Genomic DNA, 26,889 nt, shown 5'->3' on the forward strand with positions numbered 1-26,889 from the left:
CATGAAAACAAACTTAAACCTTTGTTGTGGTTAACCAAGGAGGCTGACGAGAGGAAGCAAGTTCAATCCTTCTCAGCTGCTCACACCAATACAGCTGAAATTAGTAAACATTGCAAAACCTATTACATCGTATAAAAATGATAATCACCTACAAAACTCAAAGTCAAACAGCAAGATAAACAGAATCTCTCAAATTTCAGTGCACATGCTAAAACATGCACTTTTACACCTGAGCATCAGGAAGGCCCATCTGTTTAATACATTTAATGCATTTAATTGTGATGAAGCAACTAGAATACCACAAGATAGACTGGACAAGCTATCATTCAAGCTATCGTGATGAAGAATGCAACCATCAAGGCAAAATCTACTTCACAGATGGATGGAACCTTTGTTTGAAGGAATGAGGGAGAAGCAAGAGACACGTGACTGAAGAGGTCAACATTCACAACCCTGTACTTTAAATCACTTGGCACAGCTTACACAGGAACAAGTTGCAGAAAGGTGTAATGCTGATGAAGGGCAATACTGGAAACAATCTTTACTCAAGTCTTACGTTTTGTGGAATTAAACATTATAAACTTATATCTCTTAATTCAACCACACCAGTTTCAATAAGTGTCTCTTCATATGTGCTCAAGTAAAACCTCAGTTTATGTTGACCACTAGCATACAATTAATATGCAATTAGCACTATGCCCGACACCTCCAAGGCATGGATTGTGCCATGCGGTTAAACGTGAAAAAAAAATTACAAAGCTGACCCTACAGCAATACAGCCTCATCTCAATCAATACATTCATTTAATAAGAATTTGCACCAGGTGCACAACATTGTAAAAATATTCATCAAATCTGTCACAATGTTCTGGATGCTTTCAATCGACAAGCTTTTGTAGTCAACAGTAAACAAACAGCACCAGCTATTTATTACTTGCCCATAGACTATTGTACTGGCAGTTTCTACCAGGCAACAACCCAAAATGCACAGCGCTTCATACATAAGTTCTGCACTTTTGTGAACAAAGCATGCAACTGTATACCTCCCTAATCAATCCAGTTGAAGAATCATTAATAAGTACTTAGAGATTAAACCAAGATGTGTCAGTTAACATCTAAATTTAATATCAAATTGGATAGAGAAAGTAAAATAGAAAGGGGGTAGGGAGGGGGGGAGAGAGAGAGAGAGAAAGATAAATACTGGATAAAGAGAGAAATATAAATCAGGCAGGAGAAACATTCACAAAAAGTGTTTAAAATCACTAACAATAAGTACACTCTGAAAGGGTGCACTTCAGGCTTGTAAAAGTTAATTTTCAGTGCCAGAGAATTTGCTTTGCAATAATTAGGACATTGTGCCTCCAAAATGTTGCATAGACCAGAATGGACAAGCCCTAACTTAAGATTTAGTTCACATACATCACATCATTTAATATATTTGGATGGCAATATCTTTATTGTACAGTTTTTGGAGGAATCTTAGACCCAGTTAAATATAAAATTGGGAAGTTGCAGCCTATGTAGTCACTGGAAGTTGCAGTCCAATTTTCACATAACTGGAACGTTGTGCGACGTCAGCCTCACCACTACTGCTGCAACAAAATCCAGGCCATTATTTTGGAAAAAAGGTAGACTTAGCAGCAACAACACATGCTGGAATATTTCAAACCCCTTACCCCTTTCATCCTAGTAACCATAAGCTTTGGGTGAATTAGTGCATAGGACAAAAAGGTCCCCATGAAACTCATGACTAGCACATTAAATTCAGTTCACGTAATGCTGTCTTACAGAAACAGTAACACAGACAGATATATAACTTTACTAAGATCACAAAGTGTCATTCAAAGGAAACTCTATCTAACTGTGATCTCAAGCACTACAGTGCTATTTTATTACCTTTCGTTTTGGGGGTAATCAATCATTCCTTTCAGTTACTGCTTCAAGAAATTCAATACCATGAATTAAATTTAGGGATTAACTATGGTTCAGTTATTAATCTCACCTGAGTCACCTGATTTCGAGCCCAGTCCAGGGTTTGAATCAAGGCTGACATCCCAGTGCAGTACTGAGGGAGGTGCAGTCTTTCAGATGAATTGTTAAACCAAGGCTCTCTCAGATGTACTTAAAAGATTCCATATCACTATTGCAAAGAGAAGTAGGGGAACCATCTCTAATTTTTTGGACAATATTTATCCTTCAATCAACAAAAATAGATTATTTACTTATTATCGTATTGCTGTTTATTAGAGTTTTCTACATACAAATTGGCTGTTGCATTGCCTATATTACAACAACAAATATACATTAAAAAAAATTTCATTGACTTTCATTTTGAGCCATCTGGTGGTCACGAAAGATGCTGCAGTGTATGAATGCAAGTATTTTTTCCACCCAATCACCTTTTAAAGGTAGAAATAACATTCACAGATGCTTCCAATCTCACAATGCTTTCCTACTACTCTACTACTACCTTTGTCAAACACCAGGGCAGTTACGCAAGCTACAAAGGGTCTGCATACCAAGTCTGAGGAGGTAGCATAAAATGAGTCAGTATGCAAGAAGAAAAAGGGAGCAGTTACCCAAGGCCAAGTGCCAACTGGTCAGAAGTCCAGCAATTCTCTGGTCACTGTTGCACTGCCTAAGAATTCTAACCTCATATAACCTGCACATAAATGTTGCTGCTGGCCAAGCCAAGTAACCTATGAGTCACTTACGTCCATGTAAAATACACTGCAATCTGGAAAATATTAAGGAACAGGCCAGATGTATGCTGTCATGAATGAACAGCTGTCTGTTTTGTAGTCTGCCAAGAGGCATGTGGCAATTCCTGTGGCACTAGTGACAAAGTCTATAAATGCCATGGGAGTATTTCCAATGCATGATCACACTGCTGCAATGGAGCCCTTCAATTACAGTTTTAAAGAGACTTCCTTAACTGATTTAACATACAGCGGGATCCAAAAGTCAACTTTGAGGCAGAGTCCCAAATTGAATAGGTACATGAAATTATTTTTTAAAGCAGGAGCATAGCTGCATCAAGGTGGCCAACTTTCAACACTACAACTGACTCAACAAATATTCTGAAAGAACTAATAGTAGATGTGCCAGAATAAGACACAAACAAGATGCACAGATTCAGGAGCAGTATTATTGTAATGCATAGTATTAGAAAAAGATAAAGCTTTCAGAATTTCTCTAGAGGTCGTCGATGAACATAAGAACATACAAATTAGGCCACTCAGCCCCTCAAGCCTGCTACTTCGTTCAATAACATCATGGCTGATCTGACTGCAACGTCAACCCCACATTCACTGTATTAATGAAAAGTATAGACAGGAAAGATTTCATTGTTTGAGAGAAAAGGAACCCTGTCTTCCAAGATGATGCGCAGCGAGCTTGGCAAGAGATAGCCTGAAACAACACAGTCTCTCCCACGTTTCTAGATCACGAGAGAAAATTACAAGCAAGCGTTTGGAGTGAGCATGTCAGCTCAAATTAAATGAATAGTTTATGCCAAAGAATTAATCTTATATCTCCTAATAATTGTGTTTAAAGCTATAAATGCAAGTTGATGGCTCCAAAAAGGGAAGGCTCCTTTTACCTCATACAATTATTTTATCAAAAAGTGTTTTAGGCCATGTCACCACTGGACATATGGTTATTTGAGGATGCAAGTATCAGTAATTGCATTAAATAAAAATGAAAAATAGATACCAGTGCTGGGCATAATATCTCAGCACAATTGCAAGGTATATCGCAAACGTACTTGCTGGAAAACAAAACGTGCAAGTGCTTTTCGATTGTTGCATGCACATCCTTGCTTGTTGCTCATCGGTTATCTGCTCAAATGATTTACAGCAGGAGTGAAAGTACCACATAAATAGCAATAATGTACAGAGATGGCAATTATAACTGTGGTCAGTTCAATTAAGCAGAATTAACCCTTCAGACCAGAAGAAGAAAGCAAATATTTTAAATATAAGCAAACCTGATAGTTTCAAGTAATCTATGGTTAGCCAATCTATGGTTTTAGCCACCACCAGGCAGTTATCTGACAAACCATCAGGCGGAGGTTAAAGAGAAAGAAGATGAAGAACTTGCATTTATATAACACTTTTGAGAATCTCAGGATGTCCCAATTTACTTTTCAGCCAATTAAATACTCTTGAAGTGGAGTCACTTACAACGTAAGGAAATCTGGCAGCCAATTCATGCACAACAATGTCCCAAAAATATCAATGAAATAATGTTTTTAATCATTTTGGTTGAAGTATGAACATTGAGGAAAACACCCATACACTTCAAATAGTGCCACTGGATCTTCTATTTTATCTGAGAGGGGCAATAGTTTTAATTGCTTACCTCAAATCTGGATTCTTTGACAATCCAGCACTCCCTCAGAAGTATACTGATTGTGTGATCAAAGCCTGGAATGAATTTTAAATCTGAAATCTTCTGACCCAGACTATCTAGTGCTATCACTGAGCCATAAAAGAAACCTTAGGGCAAAAGAATAGACAAAGAAAAAAAGGAAAGGAATCACTGGACTAATTGAACTAAATGTGTGTGTAATATGGTGTTATAATGAGGCTATATCACTCTCGTACATTGCCTATATATCTTGAAAATATATCTTAAAACCTGGAGCACAACAAAGTTGGTACTTATGCCCAAGTCAATACTGTAATATGCGCCCAGGCAAAATGCATGCATGTGTCAACAATCAAGGGGCCATTAATTTACTATAGTGTATACATTTCAACTGAGCCTCTCCTGAAAGTGAGCTGTGCACACACTTGCTACACATTAGCACTGGAATATGGAGCACTCTCTGCTCAAATACCTAATACGCCGGCAAATTTCACACGCCAGTAAAAATAAGCTTAATTATTGGACATATGTCCACAGAACTGTTTTTGTACAGGACAAACTCTCTCTATATAGCAACTTGGAAGCATGCAAATATAGGCAGAAAGTATGGGCTAACAGTGCTCAAAATTAGTGCTCAGTAACTCTATGTGCAGAAACTTGACTTCACTCCAACAGAAATTTTTAGATTCTTAGAATTGAAGTAGTTCTAATTTAAAAGTGGGCAGAGTTGGGCATTGCTAGTGCTGCGTGCAAATCTTTGGACGTAGCTCGTGTTTGGAAACGTCCAGAAAATGATTCCTATATGAAACAATCTTGGCTAAAATAATGTTAACTCTCATTCTTTATGACACCACGTTGTTCAGAACTTTATAACCAATTGCTAACGACGGATATAGGACAGAGTGTGAGGTTTGTTAGCACTAACAATGCTCACCTTGATATAAGTTGACATCTGATGGTCAACTTTTCTTCTTCACTTTTCCTTCTTTTGTAAAAATTTAGAACAGCTTTATCATTTTTATACAAAAGTTGGAAATACAACCTCATAGCAGTACATGTTGATCATATAAGTAGCTGTTGTGAAAAGTATTCATACTGATGAAGTAACGTGTACTTTTCTAACATTAGGAATAAGCTCTATTTTAAGGTAGGTTGTTAATCAGACCTGGGAGTTGTTGATGCTGTTGTCAGGAAGATGTTCCCCACCATTGCCACAACTCAGCTTGTTGAGGCCAGTAATTTACCACACTGCATACATTTAACAAACACATTTACTTCAAATTAACAATTAGGCATTTTTTGAAAATCTAAATGTTCACTTCCACCTGGCAATGCTCACCAGAATCGTGTATAACTCTCACATACAAAGACACTGCACTCATTGGGTTGATGGAAGCAGAGATCAACTGCTGTCCCATTCTGAGAGAATCAATTAGTCATCCATCACTCCAGATCCCTTCATACATGCCTGATTTCTGGTATGCATGACATGCATAGGTATTAGTTGGCATTCATAGAGACTAAGGAGTAAGTCACCTGTCTGCTCATTGGGTAGGATGAAAATAGTGAGAAGTTATATCTTATTTAAGTATTACCCCAAAATAGCAATTCTATATTAGCTCGATATGATAATGTTATTTTAACAGCTAATTTAACAAAGACATTAATCTCTCCAAAATAAAGAGTGCAACACATGTATTTAAATAGAAATGCAATTCAGCATAAGGACAGACAGACCTTTCACATGTTAATATAGCATGCCATAATTCCTGGGCTAGTCAATGAAATATAAACTCAAAGTCAAATGTGCTATTACAAATACAACCGATCCCAGTGTGTTGGCACCTTTTTGATTAATTCTAAGATTTAGGCTGAACTTTGATCAGTCATGCTTCGTTTTGTCATCACGTAACCCCAAAAAGGAAGTCAAGTCATTTTCATGATTGTGGTTAAGTACTGCTTATTTTAAGTTAATGAGGTGCTATTTTCCCAATTATAGTCAAGAATGATCAAAATTTGAAACATGCTAAAAATAATAATTTTTAAAAATAATATGTTCACACATACATTACCATATCTGAAAATGATATGATTAATAACAATTTGAGAATTTCTTTCAATAGATTAAATGGACAAGAATAGAACTTGGCAAGTGCAGCCCCACTTAGCTGGCTAATAGGAGAGAGGCATTGGATCAACAGGCTGCAGACAAGTCAAGGAAGACGAGGAGGAATAATTTGTCTATCAGTCATATAGGGTATCATTTGTGACTTGGTAAGAGTTGTTTCAGTATGGCATACCAGATTTGAGATTATTTAAAGGCAATCAGACATACATAAGAAAATATCAACTTGTAGGAGTGGGACAAATTTGGATAGTTCTTTCACAAGGATGATAAGTCAAACATCCTCCTTTTGTGCTAAGATTCAAAAAAAGTCAAGGTTTATATAATTCCCCTACTACCATCCTGACAGTCGCATGATAAAACTAAACTAGACTTGTTAACTAATCATAACAATCAAACACTATCCAATCTATTACAACAGATGTAGATGTAAAATGGAGAAAAACTCCAGTAGTTAAGTACTTTGGAAATCAAAATCACCTATTGTCTCCAAGAATGGTGTATCTCAAATTACTCACATTCTGTTTTCCAATGTAATTAATTTATATTTGATTCAATGATTCTTCCATCGACTCCCCAAGAAGGTTGTTCCATCGATTTACTACTTTATCACTAATATATTGGTTCCACAGATTAGTGATTGAATTTACTTCCTTCAAGCACAGGTTGTCCTGGACCAGGTGAAGTAGCTTGACCTGTTCTATACTATTATTTCCCTTGAGGATCCTAAAAATAGCTATATCACCCTCCAGCATTCTTTCAATGTACATAATCACTCTTCATAATCAAATTCTATCCCTCAATCATTTTGGTGAATCTATATCTTTCAGCAGTTGCAATTTTTTTTTAGTACAATGATAACTAGAATTGTGAAACTCAATATAGATCAACATTGCTGGTAAACACAAGGCAACAACAAATAAAATAGATCTCAAACTAAGATAATGTTCTGACCATTAGAGAGAACCAGAACACAATAATTAGGAGAAGCAGGCCATTTGGCCTCTTGAGCCTGCTCTGCTATTCGATAAGATCACAGCTAATCTGATTATGGCTTGAATTTCACGTTCTTGCCTGTTCCCCCATAACTCTTGACTCCCTTGTCAATCAAAACTCTAACTCAGCCTTGAATATATTCAACGAACTAGCTTCACTGCTCTCTGGGGGAAGATAATTAATGGCCCTTAAGAGAAAATAAATCTCATCTCAGTATTATATTGGAGACCCTAGTTTTTAAACTTTGTCCCCTAGTTGTAGGCTCTCCCACAAGAGGAAACATCCGCTCAATATACAACCTGTCAAATCCTTTCAGAATTTTACATTTTTAATAGGATCACCCTTTCTTTCTAAATTTCAAAAGGTATGGACCCCAACCAGTTAACTTTTTCCTCATAAACCAGTTCCTTCATCTCAGGAATCAGTCAAGTAAACCATGATTGTTCAGATTCTGTTATAGCACCAATTGCCTTACCTCTTTCACATTGTGCTCCTGTAAATCCATATGTACAGGCACATCGATTGGGAGCAACACATCTTCCACTGTTCAAACACCCATTCTCACAGATAGCTGAAAAACAACATCTTTTAAAATTTAGAAAATAGCTAAGCATTTTTGTCCATTAGTCCTGACTATGTTTTCAGAAATGCTAAAATTACGTTACATTAAAAGTTTTAAATTTCATGCCAAGGCAGTTTTAATCAAGGAAATAAATGGACAACTGGCCCTCCATCTTCTGGTGACGGATAATGTATGGCATGCAACAACCTTACAAAACTGAATTACTTTCACTGATTTAAGCATTAAAAGGTGTTCAGTACTAACTGGATCAATGCATTATAATATAGTTCTTAGCAGCACAATTCATTTGACGTATTAGCTGAAGATTATGAGCCATATAATACAACAATGATAATTCATTTAAACCAGTAATACTTAGAAAATGCATGAAATCACCACTCAACATGCTTAATATGAACAATTATTAACTATAATGAAATTACTTCGTTAAAGGGATGCATGTGGGGCTAGGCAGACAGGATGGTCCAAGGTTAGCCCATTTAAATCCTGTAGTTAGCAAGTTTAATTACTTATTATGCAAATCGGAGGCAAATATACTTTTAGAAAGACCAGAAAACTAATTTTTGCACGACAAGGCAAAAAGAAGGCCAAAGAAACCTTAAGTCCCAGAATCATATTTCATTAATAAGAAATAAAGTTAGACACCAAGGATTGATAATAGATATTAAGACTATGTTAAGAATGTCCCATGAAATTGATCTAGGGCATAAGCCATCTTCTTTTGAACAAAGCTGTTTTGACATCAAGGAGCAGGATTCCTGAAGTCTGTCAACTTCTATTTTCTTTCCTGGACAGACCTTGCGAGCAGTCCAAATTATTATTTTGTGCCAGGATATTTGGATAAGTTGTCTAAAGGAAATTTACCCGTGTACCATAGAAGGGCATAAATTCTTGACCGCTTTTTACTCAACCTCAGGCCAGAAACTACAAGCCTGCACAACAGCTGGAATATTTCAATCCAGTGCAGTCATTCACTTTCCATCCACTGGCTTGCCAGTTGACAGACCTGGCTTATTAAATAGCTGCAGCTACGACACAGAAATTCCTTTTAACTACAGACTGTAGTAGCTCACCATGAATTAAAAATAAAATCAGAAGATGGAAATTCCCTTCCAAGAAATACATCAGAGCTGTGAACAAATATGGGAATGGAACTTAATTTCCTAGTCAGAACTGGGGAGTAGGCTCCAGCGACTAACTGGGGAGTAGGCTCCAGCGACTAACTGGGGAGTAGGCTCCAGCGACTAACTGGGGAGTAGGCTCCAGCGACTAACTGGGGAGTAGGCTCCAGCGACTAACTGGGGAGTAGGCTCCAGCGACTAACTGGGGAGTAGGCTCCAGCGACTAACTGGGGAGTAGGCTCCAGCGACTAACTGGGGAGTAGGCTCCAGCGACTAACTGGGGAGTAGGCTCCAGCGACTAACTGGGGAGTAGGCTCCAGCGACTAACTGGGGAGTAGGCTCCAGCGACTAACTGGGGAGTAGGCTCCAGCGACTAACTGGGGAGTAGGCTCCAGCGACTAACTGGGGAGTAGGCTCCAGCGACTAACTGGGGAGTAGGCTCCAGCGACTAACTGGGGAGTAGGCTCCAGCGACTAACTGGGGAGTAGGCTCCAGCGACTAACTGGGGAGTAGGCTCCAGCGACTAACTGGGGAGTAGGCTCCAGCGACTAACTGGGGAGTAGGCTCCAGCGACTAACTGGGGAGTAGGCTCCAGCGACTAACTGGGGAGTAGGCTCCAGCGACTAACTGGGGAGTAGGCTCCAGCGACTAACTGGGGAGTAGGCTCCAGCGACTAACTGGGGAGTAGGCTCCAGCGACTAACTGGGGAGTAGGCTCCAGCGACTAACTGGGGAGTAGGCTCCAGCGACTAACTGGGGAGTAGGCTCCAGCGACTAACTGGGGAGTAGGCTCCAGCGACTAACTGGGGAGTAGGCTCCAGCGACTAACTGGGGAGTAGGCTCCAGCGACTAACTGGGGAGTAGGCTCCAGCGACTAACTGGGGAGTAGGCTCCAGCGACTAACTGGGGAGTAGGCTCCAGCGACTAACTGGGGAGTAGGCTCCAGCGACTAACTGGGGAGTAGGCTCCAGCGACTAACTGGGGAGTAGGCTCCAGCGACTAACTGGGGAGTAGGCTCCAGCGACTAACTGGGGAGTAGGCTCCAGCGACTAACTGGGGAGTAGGCTCCAGCGACTAACTGGGGAGTAGGCTCCAGCGACTAACTGGGGAGTAGGCTCCAGCGACTAACTGGGGAGTAGGCTCCAGCGACTAACTGGGGAGTAGGCTCCAGCGACTAACTGGGGAGTAGGCTCCAGCGACTAACTGGGGAGTAGGCTCCAGCGACTAACTGGGGAGTAGGCTCCAGCGACTAACTGGGGAGTAGGCTCCAGCGACTAACTGGGGAGTAGGCTCCAGCGACTAACTGGGGAGTAGGCTCCAGCGACGTTTGAGGAATAGGGTCTAAGGAATAATTGAGGAATAGAATCCAAGAGGGTTTGAGGAATGGGGTTGAAGAACATTGAAGGAATAGTATCTAAGGAGATTGAATATGCCAAGGAATAACTGAATTGTCAGGTGCTTTAAGATTTGAAGACAACTGACAAACTGCTTTGGCTGTGGCTGTGACACTCACCAGCGCCAAGAGTTCCTTTAAACAATGACTCATTCCAATTAACCAGAATACTATATGTAACTACATACAAGATGTGACTGATAACATTTTGCAGAATAGTTACAATCCCATTAATTTCCAAAGACTGGAGAAACACGACAGACTATTAATTGTATTGCTGCTATCTTTTTTCTAAAATCGAAGTCTTTGTGTGTCATTCATCATGCACGTATGGATGATACAGAAGGCCAAAGTCAAACCAATGGCATATACCAACCAAAGGTCATACGTGAGAAGATAATTTTAAGCTAAATCACCAGGCAAAAACAATGCAAGGCAATGTCAACCATTTCATTTCAATCTGTATCAAAATCAGCTTACTGATTTTTCTCAAGAGGACATACCTGGGCAAATTACCATATTGTCCGATATACGTCAGTGTCATAACTGGACTGGAACACTCACTAAAGGGCCTAACTAGTTTGAGGGCATAAGTTCTGCAGCACTGCAGCCAAGATAAGAACATAAGAAATAGGAGCAGGAGTAGGCCATCTAGCCTTCAGTAATGATCCTGACAAGATGTTGTCAGGATCATTACTTTTACTGTACCAATGGACTCAAACATTCTTGATATCACATGGAGTCAATCAAATACTATCTGATTGTAGAGACCTTCAAAGACGACAAAAATGGATCATTTGACCATTCTGGCTGAAAATTGTTGTAAATGCCTTAGACCTTGCCTATGCTGAATTTCAACACCACTGAGGATGGGGATTTTCATGAAGCCACCTCCTTCCATGAGTTGTTTGATTGTAAAGCACCATACACAACTGAATGGGGCAGGAGCTTTGGCCAGATCTCTGGAACCACAACTGTGTCTATAGCATGTTGCTTCCATTGTTTTGCAAGTATGTCATTCATATTTACATTCCATCCTTAGATGCTTAATTGGTGATGCTCCTATCATGTTCTGCTACAGTGAAGCAGTAAATAGTGTAAGGATAAGCCCAATAAGAACAGTCCAATTTGTTTAACCTCAACGATGGGAAAGCTTTCAGAAAAGATAATTTGGGACAAAATTAACAGACACTTGGACAAATGTGGATTAACTGACAAAGCCTAACAGGGAAAATTGTTGCTAGCTCACATTTTTAATTTTTCAAGATGTAACAAATAGGACAGATGAGGGTCATACTGTTTATGTGGTTGCATGGACTTCAAGAAGTCCTTTGATCTAGCGCCATATAATAGGCTTGTCAGCAAAGTTATAACTCATGAAATAAAAGAAACAATAGCAGCATGGAAACTAAATTGGCCAAGTGGCAGAATCAGCATAAGTATTTGGTTGCTTTTCGGCCTGGAGGAAGCTATACTGTGAGGTTCCCCAGGGGTCAGTGTTTGGCACCTGTTTTTCCTTTATGTATGTTAACAAACTAGGCTTGGGTGTGGAGTGCATAATTTCAAAATTTGCGAATGACACAAGTTTGGAATTATGAACTGTGAATAAGATAGACTTCATAGACTGGCTGATGGCATGGGCAGACAAGTGGCAAATGACATTTAATATAGTCAGTGTGGTGACTCATATTGGTCAGAAGAACAAGGAAAATAAAGGCTGAAATTCTGAACAGGTACAGAAATAGAGGGACCTGGGACTGTATGGAGACAAATTATTGAAAATGACGGAGCAAGTGATAAAGCATACAGTATCTTAGGCTTCAAAAGTAGTAATATGAAGCAAGAAGCAAGAAAATGACAAACCTGGACAAAACACTAATTCAATCTTAAGTGAAATAATAATACATCCACTTCTGGGCACCACACTTCAGGGGAAGACGTAAAGGCATTAGAGAGGGTACTGAAAGGTTTTGCAAGAATGGTTCCAGAGATGAGGAACTTACATACAGTGAAGAAGGTTGGGTTCTTCCCCTTGTAGAAGTAATTAAGAGATTCAATAGAAGTGTTCAAAATCATAAGGGGTATAGACAGCATAGGTATGGAGCATAGGCATAGGTATGTGCCCACTGGCAGAAGGATCAAGAATCAAACAGCACCAAATTAAGGCAACTGGCAAAAGAAGCAATGGTGATTTTAGGAAAGGCTTTCTATTTTAACTCAGCAAGTGGTTAGGATTTGGAATGTACTGCCTGAAATTGTGGTGATAATAGATTCAATTGTGGTTTTCAAAGGATAATTGGACAATTACCTGAACAGAAACAAAATCGTAGGGCTGAGATAAGATAGAGGAGTGAGACTAGGTGAGTTGCTTTTTCAGAGAGTCTGCAGAACACAATAGCAGAATGTCCTCTTCCTGTGTTTTACCATTTTAGGTTGGTGAAAATGATACACAAATAGGTTTTTCCCTCATGTTTTCTCACCACTTGCCAAAGGTCCAGTCTAGCAACCAAGAGCTTCAGGATTCAGCCAGCTCAATCAGAAGTGGTGCCATCAAGCCACTCTTGGTGATGGATATTGAAGTTTCCCCATATCTGCAGTCCTGGGCATTATCAGCACTTTTTCCAAATAACATTCAGCTCAGAGAAATACCAATTCATCAGCTGAGAGAGGTCAGTAGGTTGTAATAAGATGGTTTTCTTTCTCATGCTTGATCTGGCCTGCTCCTGCACCTATTTTTCTATTAAACATCTTGCAAACTAGAGTCAATGTTGGCGACTAGCAGAGTCATGCTCTCCCAACCATTTACCACAGGGCCATGATGGGGTCTGTTATGAGGCCCCATCATGGAATTGTGACCAGAGAGTCTGGGATATTGGCTTAAGGTATGATTGTACAAGGATAACTACATCAGACTGTTGCTTGTTGAGTCTGGAGGACAATTCTCCCAATTTTGGCACAGAATTTCCAAATAGTGAGGAGGGCTATGCAGAGTCAACAGGGCTGATCGTGCCTTTGCCATGTCTGGTGTCTAAGTCATTGCCAAGTGATCTATACAATTTATTCTTGTTAGGTTATTTTTAATGATTTCCTACATCAGACTTCAGAGAGCAGTTAAATGTCAAGTATATTTTTTAATTGCAGATAACATGCAATGCACAACAAAGTATGCTGCGTCCAAAAGCACAAAACATGAGAGTAACACATGACTGGCTGACTCTCTGTAGTTGGACCAGTTGAAAGTAATAACAGTTGTGACATTTGAGACACAATCTGATACTGTTGAACAGTTAGTGGGTGTAAAACTGCTAGAAGTATAACAGAGGACAAGTTTCATCACCAAGATAAAGTATTCTTTCTTTTTGTTGAACTAGCAACCATTCCAATGAGGCAAACATTTCCCTTGTTCTGTTAATATTGCTTTGAATCAATTTATTATTTCTTTCAACAAGTGATCCATGAGTATACCATGAAACTTATAGAATTCATTGAAATTTGTTCTCCCTACCTCCTTGCCCCACCTCCCCCTTCCACTGTATAAATTTTAGTCCACTAATCTTTATTAATGGTGGATCTAAGAAATTAGTTCATGGGAAACTTCAACAATCCTGCTTGATATAGATAAAAAACTTGTTGATAAGAACATAAGAACATAAGAAATAGGAGGAGTAGTAGGCCATCTAGCCCTTCGAGCCTGCCCCGCCATTCAATAAGATCATGGCTGATCTGTCGTGGCTCAGTTCCACTTTCCCGCCCTCTCCCCATAACCCTTAATCCCCTCTCTTATCAAGAACCCATCAACCCGCGTCTTAAAAATATTTAGCGAGGCAGCCTCCACCACTTCAACGGGCAGAGAATTCCAGAGATTCGCCACCCTTTGAGTGAAGAAGTTCCTCCTCAACTCTGTTCTAAACCGCCTCCCCTTTATCTTGAGGCTGTGCCCCCTAGTCCTACTGTCTTTTTTGAGCGGGAAGAGTCTCTCCACCTCTATCCTATCCATCCCATTCATCATCTTATATGTCTCAATGAGATCTCCCCTCATTCTTCTAAACTCTAACGAGTACAAGCCTAGTTTATTCAGCCTCTCCTCATAGCTCAACCCCCTCAACTCCGGCATCAGCCTAGTAAACCTCCTCTGCACTCCCTCCAAGGCCAAAATATCCTTGCGCAGGTGCGGCGCCCAAAACTGCACACAGTACTCCAGCTGCGGCCTCACCAATGCCCTATACAGCTGCAGCAAGACCTCCCTACTTTTATATTCAAATATAAATACAAATATACTTTTATATTGATCTTTCACAAATAATTCCACTAATCAATGTTCCACTGACTTTAGATCACCCCATATCTATGTTTAATTGTCAGTGGTTTCTTTCATAAAAAATATATCACATAGTAGGAAACGCTGGATATTTATTTTTAACATTCTTTCTTAATCATCAGCCTACCTCTTGAAAAGTATTTATTTCCTTCTTGAAAACTCAGTTGACAATTGCAACCTTATGTTATTTCTAATACGTGGGTTGTGTTGAAAGAAAATGCTGTGTCATCTGAGACCCTGCAGTTAATTTTAGGAAGTGACAATTCCTACTGGCTATATAAAACAGAATGGTGAAGGTAACTAATATGACAACCAAGGAAGATAATTTTACACAGAAAACAATTTATTCAGCAGGAAGCTAAGCCAAACATAGGGGTCAGACATCGCGCCCCCTTCTCCAAATTGCCAACCCTACCAGTAGCCCTCACCACCCCCATTCAGAGTTTTCCCCCACTCCCTGCCTCCAACCCTGCTCTGGCTCTGGCCCTATCCCTCAGGCTCCACCCCTTTGTACTGCCTTTTGGAACAACATACGTAGACAGCAGACAAGGATAAAACGTCTTGCTCCCCAAACCATCATTTCCCTCCCCAGTCCTTGTAAAATAGCTTACCAATCACCATGAAGTCTCAGGCATTAAAAAGGGTCATTAGAATGCAATGTATGCCTTTGAAATTGTATTCAAGCAAAGAGAAGGGCAAGAGGAGAACATTTTGACCCTTCAGTATTTAAATTAGCTTTTCTCTCCCCATACTTAGCAGCTTACAAATTTTAAAACAGGTCATACTGAAACTTTACTTTTTTATAAGGTTAAAAGTAGATTACCAATATAAATTAAATGCACATGAAACTTTTCTAGAAATTAACTTTCGGCAAATAACAACATTTGGCATATTAAATCCATCATTCTAGTTCATTCAGAAGACTGTAGGCATATGGGTTATTTTCATGTTAGAAAGCCCTAATTAGTTAGAGCAGTGATGCTTGGGCCTCAGCTATTTACAATATTTATCAATAACTTAAGTAAAGAGACTAAGTTGTAATTCCTTCAAGCTTGATGATACAGTTTGGTGGAAAAGCAAGCCAAAAGGATGCAAAGAGTCTGTAAAGGGACATAGGTTAAGTGATTGGTCAAGAACATTGCAAATAGAGTGGAATGTGTAGTAGTGTGAAGTTAGTTCAATTTTGAAGTAAAACTTAAAAAAGAATAATTTTTAAATAGAGAGAGTCTGCAAAGAAACAGAGGGGTTGTCCCACATAATCAAATAAGGTTCATGTGTACAGCAAGCAAATAGGAAATAAAATGGTATGTTGGCCTTTCTCACAAATGGATTGAAGCATAAACAAGTCTTATGATATTTATATTGGGCCTTGGTAACATACACAAGGAGTATTGCATCCAGTTTGTCACCTTAGCCAAGGATCTACTTACCTTAGAGGAAGTAAAGCAAACATTGACTAAAGCGATTCTAGACGAAGGGATTGTCCTTTAAGAAGGGATTGAATAGACTATTCCTACATTCCCTTGAATTCAAAAGAATGAGCAGTGGTCTAATTAAAACATACAAACTTTTACAAGGGCTTGACAGGAAAATGCTGAAAGGATGCTTCACCTAACTGAGGAGTCAACAACCAGGAGCCACAGTCTGAGAATAAGGGATTGGTCATTTATGACTGAGATCAGGAAAGCATTCTTTATTCAAAAGAATGTGAATCTTTGTAATTCTGTATCCCAGTAAGCTGTGGATGTTCAATCTTTGAGTGTATTCAACATCAAGGTTGATAGATTGTTGAGTGTTAAGGGAATCAAGAGATATGGGGGTAGCACATAAAATGAAATTGAGGTAGATAATCAATCATCCACAATCTTACTTAACCAGAGACAGGATCAAAGAACCAAATGGCCTCCTACTGCTCCCATTTCAAAATAGCAAAGTGCTTAAAGGTTGGATGTATAATCAGTGTGGACAAGCTTAATGTTTTTGCCAAAGTTTAGCCCTAAGACAGCAAATTCCCAAATCAGATCATTGTGGGAAATACTCAGTACAGGTTAAGACCATCGTAGGAAGTAGTCAGTACATGTCAAGGGCAGGAAAACTCAGCATCCAGATCACCTGTCCATTCTTCTGCATCCCTTAGCTGTATATTTTCAGCAACAGGCAATGGCAGTCACCTTGGAGCATGCCACGTTTTATTAGATAGGGACAAAGCAAAGTGTTTACAATGTATTTTTCTAAGATTATCTCAAAAGTTAAATCAACATAGGCCTTAATAATTAAATTAAATGAGGTAATAAATGTAAAAGCAAAACACTGCATTTGCTAGAAATCTGAAATAGAAATAAAAACATAGCATCTTATTTTTTGAAACGGCATTGTGCAGCCTTCTGGCTCAACACAGGAGATCAACTTTCTACATAAACGTATGAATTAGGAGTAGGTTTTAGATTCTAACAGAATCACAAAATAATAACGGTGCAGGAGGCCATTCAGCCCATTAGCCTAGACTGGCTCTCTGAAACAGCATTCTATCTAATCCCACTCCCCTGCCTTATCCCCATGTCCTTGTACATAATCTCTGTCTTCATTTTGTTTTGTCTTTTTTTCCCTTTAAAAATCTTTTTCAATTTTGCTGGGTTGGTCTTGTTTTGTTTGTCTTTCCCTTCATGTTATGTTCAGATGGTTATTATGCAGCGTTCACACCTCATTTGGACATTACTTTTGCTTCTGTACTATATGCACTGTCACTCTCTTTGGCTGTATCATCTTGAAACCTTTCTTATCTAATCTCTCCTGCCTTCTGCTGTCACAGAGCTTCCTTTCGGTTTGGTTGTTCCTGACCCCTTCCCTTTTCTACCGACTTAAAAACGCTTACATTTATTTCTATCTTCTAGTTCAGATGATAAATCATCTTGACCTGAAACAGTAACTTAAGTAAAAGCACTGGCTCGGACGAAGAGTCATCCAGAATCAAAACATTGGCTCTGTTCCTCTCCATAGATGTTGTCAGACCTGCTGAGATTTTTCAGCACTTTCTGCTTTTATTGTGAAATATTAACTGTTTCTCTCACAGATGCTGTCTGGCCTGCTGACTATTTTAAGTAAATAAATGTATTGGGAACTCAAATAGTTGATTACATGTACATTGAAGGGTACTGAATTAAAAGTTCAGTCAATTTTTTTTTAAATGCTTTTCTGGAAATGAACAGAAGCAGAAGGATCAGAATGGGTCCCTCACATTCGCATAAACAAAGCAATGCTTTTGCATTAATTTTGAAATGTACTATAAAATGAGATTACAGCTCAGTGAATAAGGAAATAATAGCAAACAATTTGTTAAAACTGGGTTTTAAGGAATAATAAAAATAATCTGTAACAATACTTACGCTGCCCACAATGAGTTCCAACATATCCTTTCTGACAAATACAATGATCCTCAGCACAGGAGCCACCATTCATGCATCTAATGTTGCACTGTTGGACTGCAAAATAAACCATTGTGGATACAATTTAGTATAGTAATAATTAGACTATTGTCTACAAATCAAACCTTTGCGTAGTGAAGAAAATTTCAATTCAACAATAATTACAGATTTAAAAGTTGAAAAACTTTAAGTGTGCTTTGGAATAACTGAGCAATACTGATAAGTAACTACTCTACACAGATTCACTGTGACCAAAGATAAAGCTGAACCAATTAGCTTAAAATAAGCCTGATAAACTCTATTGATAAAGTTTCTAAACACGTATACTGAAAAGGTCAGATTCCCAGACAAGCTCCAAAAGTAAACATAGAATTCTTGTACTAACTTACTTAGAAGGGTATGGCACAGTTATAGCTTTAGGGTTCAGTAAGTCAGTCAACATTAATTAAAAGTTTGAGAAGTTACATCTGCCTTTATTCTTAAATTGAAGTAATCAATTGCAATAATATACAAAATAGAACATGTAATAAAAATTATCTTTAGGTGAATAGTATGAACTTTGTGTTGTGAAAAAATAGTATTTTCACTCATGATGAGTATTTACATTCATGAAGCATTCAGTGAGAAAGTGCTGTTGTGGTACTGAATGCAGTTATATTTACACAATATAGTCAACACTATAATAAATGCCAGTTTTAGTTGGCATTAGCTTTCACACTTCTTCAGAACGCAAGTAGATGGCACCACTGAATAGCAATCAAACACTTAATTGAAAGGAAAAAATCTGTCTTGGATTATACCTTCAGCATTCCGCACCAGTCGGTGACACAGTGGCTTTGCCAAAGGTTGTGAAGATGCCCTTGCCTACCTGCTGGTCTAAGCTACAAATTATGCAGCTTAGGGAGAAGGGCTAAATGTGGAAAAAATCTCAAGTATAAACCAAAATTAATGCTGTTAAGATGTGAAAACAGATTCATTCGTAATTTGAGTATATTAATAAACTTGCAATAAGTTTCATTCCTTCCACTTTGTTTATTAATATCGTCAAAAACAAATGTGCATCATAAAATCATTTAAATCCATACCCATTTAATTCAAAATAATCAATAACTCACGCAACCTGAAGTATCACAATGCTACTTGCAAACTCACTTTGTGTATCTACTTGCAACAGAATTTCTGGTTCAACTAAAAGCCAATAGCTGGAACTTGACTAAGGAGACACCTATAGCACTAAGGAAACTGTTGCCATTAGTCTTTAATTAATACCTCAGCAGTTCAAGCAAAATAAACCTCATCATCAGTCATGAACATCTGCAATACTGATACTGATCTTGCAAAGATTTAACCTCAAGAATTTCTTACATTAAATATGTATTTTGTGACAACCTAATTCCACATCACAAAATTAAGACGAAATAAATAAGCCCAATAATATGATTTAACAGACAAAATTTCTAGTTAGTTATAGTTTTAGTATATTAAAGCATATTCATCCCAGGACTACGAAATACAAACAAACAGCAGACAGTCAGGACTCACTTGGCACGAATTGCTTTGCTAAATTCCAACTGATAGTCTCCTGCCAAAAACACACATTTTCCTACATCAGTGCATTTTTTCTCTGTTACGCTGCAGCAAAAAAGTCACATGATGGGTTCAAAAGAAGTACTGTTTATGTAAACATGAATGTTCCTAACATAACCATAGGAAATACAGAAAAATGAAACGTGCATATCGCACCATTTCCTGTTTAGCAAAGCGTCTAAAATTTTCTAATTCATCGTAGAATTAGTTTTTCTAACTGCACTAAAACTACACTTATAAAATTATTCATTGTTCACATTGTTTTAAAAAGTTAACCATTGAAATTTGTGTGTGGTACAGCATATTTTAAAATATATTTCTGCAAAATACAGAAATATGAATATAAAACAGGCTTTGCAGGGAAGAAGCCAAAGATGTGTATTTATTACATTTATAGTGCTGAGATCATAATTATCCTTCAGATCCAAAGCCTTCAAATGATTAAATCTATCCCCACCATTGGTCTTACCAACACGGCTAATAACACAGCTAATCTCAATGTAATTTGCTACTCCTGGAGGCTGTTATTGAATCTTAATGACCTCTTTTTTATTTTAAAATAGTATTTGCATTTATAAGGAAACTTTAGCATAGGAAAACGTCCCAAAGTACTTCACAGTAAGCAATCTGACAAAATCATCACAGAACCCTGTCCAATATCTTGGAATTCTTGTAGTACAGGTTTAGTAAAGCATTAAGTAGCTTCGTTGTTCCTAACCTTATGACCTGTCTCTTTTGTTAAAATCTGGCCATCAAACCAATATTTTTCTTGCAATTTATTCTATTAAAGATCTTTGTAATTTAATCAACCGTTTGCAGGACCAGTGACAGAGCATGTATGAGCTGTTGTCTGAATAGACCATTTGTCAAATATTCTATATGATGCATTAACCTCGATTCATATTTTTTGAGTCTGACCCTAAGTGAAAGGAAAGCTGAACCTTCAAGTTTTTAGAAAAACTAAAAAAAACAGAAAGTGAATCAAAAGTCATCTGGGCTCATAACCAGCAGTGCGCAGCAGGCAAACTGTATTAATGCAAAGGCTGGATTTATGAATACTGATAAAGAAAAATAAGGTTATTGCACTGCTTCATTTATTTGAAAGGGATTAACAGTGCACAATATGGCTGGTAGTGGTCAGAGTTATTACTGAAGGTTCAGATAAACTGTTGTGAACAAAGCTGAGAAAGTTCTACAGAAGTGCACCTTTTTGGTGAAGACTGTCCAAGGAACTCAGGTTGGTTCAGAATTGTTGTATCCAACGATAGCCAATCATCAAAGAAAAGCAGCTGTAATTCTAACTGAAGTTCAGATTTGAAGGGCTTTTAGGCTGAAATCAGTGTCATATATATATATATATATATATGCTTAGCAGACTGCCCAGTAAATCTATAAGATCTTTCCTTATTGCACTTGCTTTTTAACATTTAATTTATAGATAACATTGACCACAATTAGCCTGATAATTCATGTTTAATTTATGTTGATTTTAATTAAAGGAAAAGTACAAAATGTGAAATCTTGTCCATTGGTTTTCTCATTGGGGTCATTCAGTAAATTTTGTTATTTCAGTTTGGTGAATTTCATAGGGATCATACAATTTAAATAAATAATAAACACCTGACAAATATGAGACACAATTGTGATTTATCATTAGTCACTTCTAATGAAATTAGGCTTCAAAATAGCTAATATATCTGCCATTAAATATATGGGAGTAATTTATATAAATTGTGTATCATGCTGTTGGATAGGCATACAAACACTTCATACATGTGCATGAAATTATTCTTGTTATTTTAGCAGAAGCATTAGCCAATTTGTAATCTTTAGATTTAATTTCTCCATCATCTTACTTGGCAATCTCCCACATACCACTCCAAGCTTCAGCTAAGCTCTAGGGGTTGATTCTCCGAACTCACCACACCGTTAGCAAATCGTGCTGATCCGAAGAATAGCATGCAAGCCTAAAGATTTGTTTCGTACCCGGTGCCAAAATGTCTGCAATTCTCCCAGCCCCTTTCTAATGGTGAAATTCAGTTTGCACAAGTCCAATTAGTATATTTAAAGTACCATTTAATTTTGCATAGCCCGTTGAAATCCCAGTGCGAGGAAGTCTCTGGCCTTCGAGCGCAGCTCAAGAATGGTGAGAATCGTTGCTGGTATCCACTAGTGGAGACATGCCACAATCATTACGCCAGAGGCACAGCTGCCACGAAACCCCAGGTGGTATGTCCATCTGGCACACTGGTAGTGCCCAACTGGCACATGGGCAGTGCCTCGCAATGGCCACCAGACAGCCCAGCAGTGCCAATAGGCCACCACTAGTGTGCCAGTTGGCCACTGCCAGAGTGCTAGGGCTGTGCCCAGTACCAGCACGAAACTCCCATTCTACAAACTCTGCACGCCTGAAGCCATTAGAAATTTTTTTGGGAGTGTGCCACCCTAGAACTTTGCATTCTAAACCATATCAAATCATACCAATGCATTACCTCCACTATAACTGATCTACCCTCATTCTCTATTCAATTGTACAGTGAACTGAAATTTCTTGCCCAAATCATCAATTCCCTTTACTGCTACACCCTATTTCCCATAGACTTGCTCCTTTTCACATCGACAATTCTCAAACTATGGCCTTTGTGCATGTCCTTCCTTTAACCACAAATGGCAGGACTTCAGCTACTTCGATCCACTGGAATTCTCTCTAAACAATGCACTAAGTTCTCTACTTCTCTAAACTTTCTTGATAACCCCTATTTCTTGCTCTTGAACCTTAAAACTCTAATGTAGAGTTTTTATTCTTTTTCTTTTAACATATTTCCCCTCAAGTCTAATGCACAATGCCCTCCTAACAAAAGTTTACACCTTTTGAAACGGCATCATTCAACTCAACTTATGTTTGATAGAAGTGCTTTTTGTAAACTCAGCTGGAATATCAGTAAACACAGTATCAAAACAAAATTTCTCCCATCTCTCTATCACAACAAGTTTAAGAGGAAATGGGGTTCCTGACGAATGGTGCAAATTATACCCAAAGGAGTATTTGATGAAGCTCCAGCAAAGGGATGCTGTAGACATAAGCACTGATCAGAGATAGGTCATAAAACCATGGTCCCAATTCTATTTAGAGGAAAGCTTCACAAAATACCCTGAATAAATTGTTTGATTGAATGTTTTCAATTGTCAGAAAGCCAAAAGGAATTGGAAATACTGGAGGTAATCACATTTCTTTTGGTTCGAATTGCTGAGGAGGCATGCTCTCAAACTTGCTCACACGTATTTTCCAAATTAACATAAGAGAAAAATATTACCACTAACCGCAAGTGCAGACATCTCTGTACTTTCTTAAGCCAGTTGTTTGTCCAATGTAATTCTGTTACTAGAGCAGTGAAATTTGTGCTGCAGTAAAAATTAAACTAACTGCAATGGAGAACATTTTATGATATGAATTTATTTCAGTTGCATGGAAAAACTGGCCAGCTAGAATAACAATAATTCTCATTATTATTGATACCCCAGTTGACCACCAGTGCTGGGAAATAAAGCATTTGAAATACTGGGCACTAAATACCAACAACAAGCACTCTCGGGTTAGCTACTTCACTTAGACAGAAAAAAAGCTTCATTCAATCTGCTCTGTATTTATATAGTGTATAAGGAAATAACAGGCTACTTGCAAAGATTTTGCTACAAGCATTGCAAGGAAGACACCTTCCTGCAATATGCTTCAGTTCCCAACCTCAAGAAAATAATTATCGAACGCACTTGTATGATTTTTAAAAATTCATTGCGACCTCAAGTGAAGTTGTCAATTACTGCTAAACTAGCCAAGATCCATAAAACATTTGCAGTCAAACGTGTATCTTGGTTGCATCAGCACTTCTTTAAATACAGGATTTCTCATTATTCTTTCATCAAAGATTCCAACAGAATATTTTGAAAAAAACATAAAGCTTAGTGTGTAAGAACAGACCTAGTAATACAAATGTAAATTTTGTCAAGAATCTGGCTCTATGATTTGTTTGTCATCAAAATGAAAGTCTAATTGGGAATGGTGCTCCTGAATTTAAAATGCACATGATGGGTTCAATATTATTTGAGGAACATTCTATTTTTTTGAAGTCTGATAGCTGTAATTTCAACATTGATCTTCGAAGCAAACAGCTTTCTAGCTACCAATCTTATTCCCTGACAAAGTCTTTGTTTAGGATTAAAGTTTCTTTGCAACATTATAATTGCTTCTTCCTTGAATCTAAGTGTGCAGAGGCTCTGAAGGCCACAGACCTATTTTTGAAAAAAATATTCTTTCATGAGGATGTAGGCACGGATTGCTAAGTGAGTACTTTGCTCATGTCTAACAGCCCTCAAGAAAGTGATAGTGAGCCACCTTCATGAATAGCTTCCATAAGTCTAGTGTTTGTACACCTAGAGTGCTGCTGGGAAGGGAGTTCCAAGATTTTGATCTCATAACAGCAAAAGTATCAGAAGATACCATCTTCATCATTGATGGAATCAATGCTGATATATACTTTAATTCATGACAGCTTTTCCAAAATTATTTTATTTAGAACAAGCAAATCTTCATTTTATCACAATAAAAGGCTTTTGAGTAATAAGTTGCATCAAAAAAAATAGTCCCCCACACCTTGCCATCATCTCAACAATCCCTTCCATGTTATTCATACCCAGCACAAAATGCCACCCTCTCATGGCACCCCACTGCATTCATATCATTCCAATCCCATCCTTCCCAAGTCATTTCCAGCCAATGTATTTCCATATTGATGAAGGCCACCTAATTGCAGGCCCACCTCATACTCAAAATCAATGGTTCCTTGACTGATGTTTTTAAAATCCAATTAAAATTCAACAGGATCAGATGTACACAAGCTAAGCACAAGGCAACGCTGACTCATCAAATGGAACAAGACTCAAAAGCCCTCCTTCACCTGGGTTGATTCCTGTGGGCCTAGTCCCACTGTATTCCTGATTGCTGACCATAGTCAACGCTGGGCTACTGATCAATTCAGTAATCATTGCTGAGGTGATTCTAGGTAACATTGCATTCTCAACATTAATATCACCGGAGGTAAACAAGAGGAAAGGACAAATCCCACCAATTGTTGGTCATTCTTGGCCAAACTTTCAACCGACCTCATAACTGTCAATGAGAATTCATACCTTCTCACACACAAAGACACAGAATCCATTTTTGCATGGTGACAACAGACCAACAGTCTGCATCTGCAGAGTGCATTGCATCTCCAAACTTCCATGCATCCTAAATGGCTCTGTCTGCACCAAGATCCATTCATCAAAATGACCTACCAGACTTGCCCCTTAAACTGACCAATCAAAACAATCCAGAGTGACAAAAACAATTATTATAGTCAAGAGGCAGCATTTTGTTTCATGCCCAATGTTTTGCAATCTCTGTGCAGCATTTTAATTGCAACCAACTGACACATTTGGAAAGCTGTGCAGTCTAAGACATCGAGACTTGGGGAGGATCAAATCAGTCCATAGGACTGAGATACCATCCTAGATTCTCCTTTCAAAATGCTGAATTTTACAGTCACCTCACCAATTTCACATTGGACAGAGAAGTCAGTGTTACAGTCCTCTTGGATAAAAAATGTGGCTGATGAAGCAATACCAATGCCACCTGCAATATAGCTGTACAGAATAGGCAGCATTAAGCTCTCAGTTAAAGATACATTGCAAGCCACACTTGGATTCAAAGACAAACTAATACGGGAGACATTTATTATATTCCACAATCAATAATTTTCTCTTAGGCATAGTCGACCTCAACTTGCTCCAGGAAATTGACAGGGTTGACCAGAAAGTGCCTGATCCTAACATTAAGAACATGAATCCAAAACTTTTTACTGGATTGGAGAGACTGAATATCACATACAATGTTACGTTGAGAAACAATGCCAAGCCCATGTGCTTGTTTATATCATGGAAAATACTGCACCCACTTATGAAGCAAGTGCAGCAACAAGTGATGAAATGATCAAAACGTGGCTCATCTTCCCATCATTCTCTAACATAATGGTGGCCGGGACAGTCCCAGTTTAGAAACTTCCATTTGCATCTGTGTCAACTGACAGTTCAACAAGACACTTGCAAGAGAAACAGCCTGGTCAAGCTCTCCAAAAGTGTGACATTTTCACAACTTAATACTAACAGCAGCTTTTAGCAACTTCCACTAAACTTCGAGATTATTGACTATGTTCATCACCCCATTTGGCAGATTCTCTATCAATCTCTTACACTTTGCTGTCACTTTGATAGTGGAGTCTTTCCGATGCATAATAATAGCCATTTCATAAGGCCTGGAAGGTGTCATCTGCCACGTGGATGATGTTTCTGTCCACAGTGCAACATTGAGGCACAAGAGGTTCAAAGCCATTCACAGGAAACTGCTGACACTGAATGAGAAGTGTAATTTTTCCAATACCTTTATTCATTTTGTGAGCAGCAAAGGCATCATGTCTGATTCACGAAAGACAGGCAATCAGCTTGTTCCCAACCCTATCACCCATTCTAAATCTCCAAAGATTCCTTGGCATGGTGAGCCTGTGGATGAAATGTCTGCCTAATCTTGCACACAGCCTCCATGGCACCTTTTCAAAAAGGTTCAGATATGGAGCTGGAATGCACACCAAGAGCAACCACTTGATCAAAGATAAGCTGCTCTCACCCAATATCCGTGCTCATTACAACCCATTCCTGCCCACTACCATGGCAGCAGATGCTTTCTCCGCAGGCCGAGGGATAGCTTTATTCCAGGAGCAACTGGATGGATGTCTTCAACCAGTGTATTAAATGAGTTTAGCTCAGTTGGCTGGACAGCCAGTTAGTGATCCAGGACGATGCCAACAGCACAGGTTCAATTCCTGTACTGGCTAAAGTTATTCATGAAGGCTCACCTTCTCAATTTTGCCCTTCACCTGAGGTGTA

General features: G+C 38.6%; 1 protein-coding gene across 2 annotated transcripts in view; it reads right to left on the reverse strand.

Moving 5' to 3' along the window:
* The window catches only part of LOC145360729 (fibrillin-1-like), a 407,592-nt gene that overhangs the window by 372,094 nt on the left and 8,609 nt on the right, over window positions 1–26,889 (reverse strand). For both annotated transcript variants that reach the window (XM_080216108.1, XM_080216109.1), the window contains exons 4-5: window positions 18,289–18,384; window positions 7,967–8,062 (exon numbers count right to left, since the gene is read on the reverse strand). In XM_080216108.1, the coding sequence (XP_080072234.1) occupies window positions 7,967–8,062; window positions 18,289–18,384 (192 nt within the window). The remainder of the gene's footprint in view (window positions 1–7,966; window positions 8,063–18,288; window positions 18,385–26,889) is intronic.

The sequence above is a fragment of the Carcharhinus amblyrhynchos genome, chromosome 32 (assembly GCF_965287045.1).
Source record: "Carcharhinus amblyrhynchos chromosome 32, sCarAmb.v2.hapA, whole genome shotgun sequence".
NCBI lineage: Eukaryota > Metazoa > Chordata > Chondrichthyes > Carcharhiniformes > Carcharhinidae > Carcharhinus > Carcharhinus amblyrhynchos.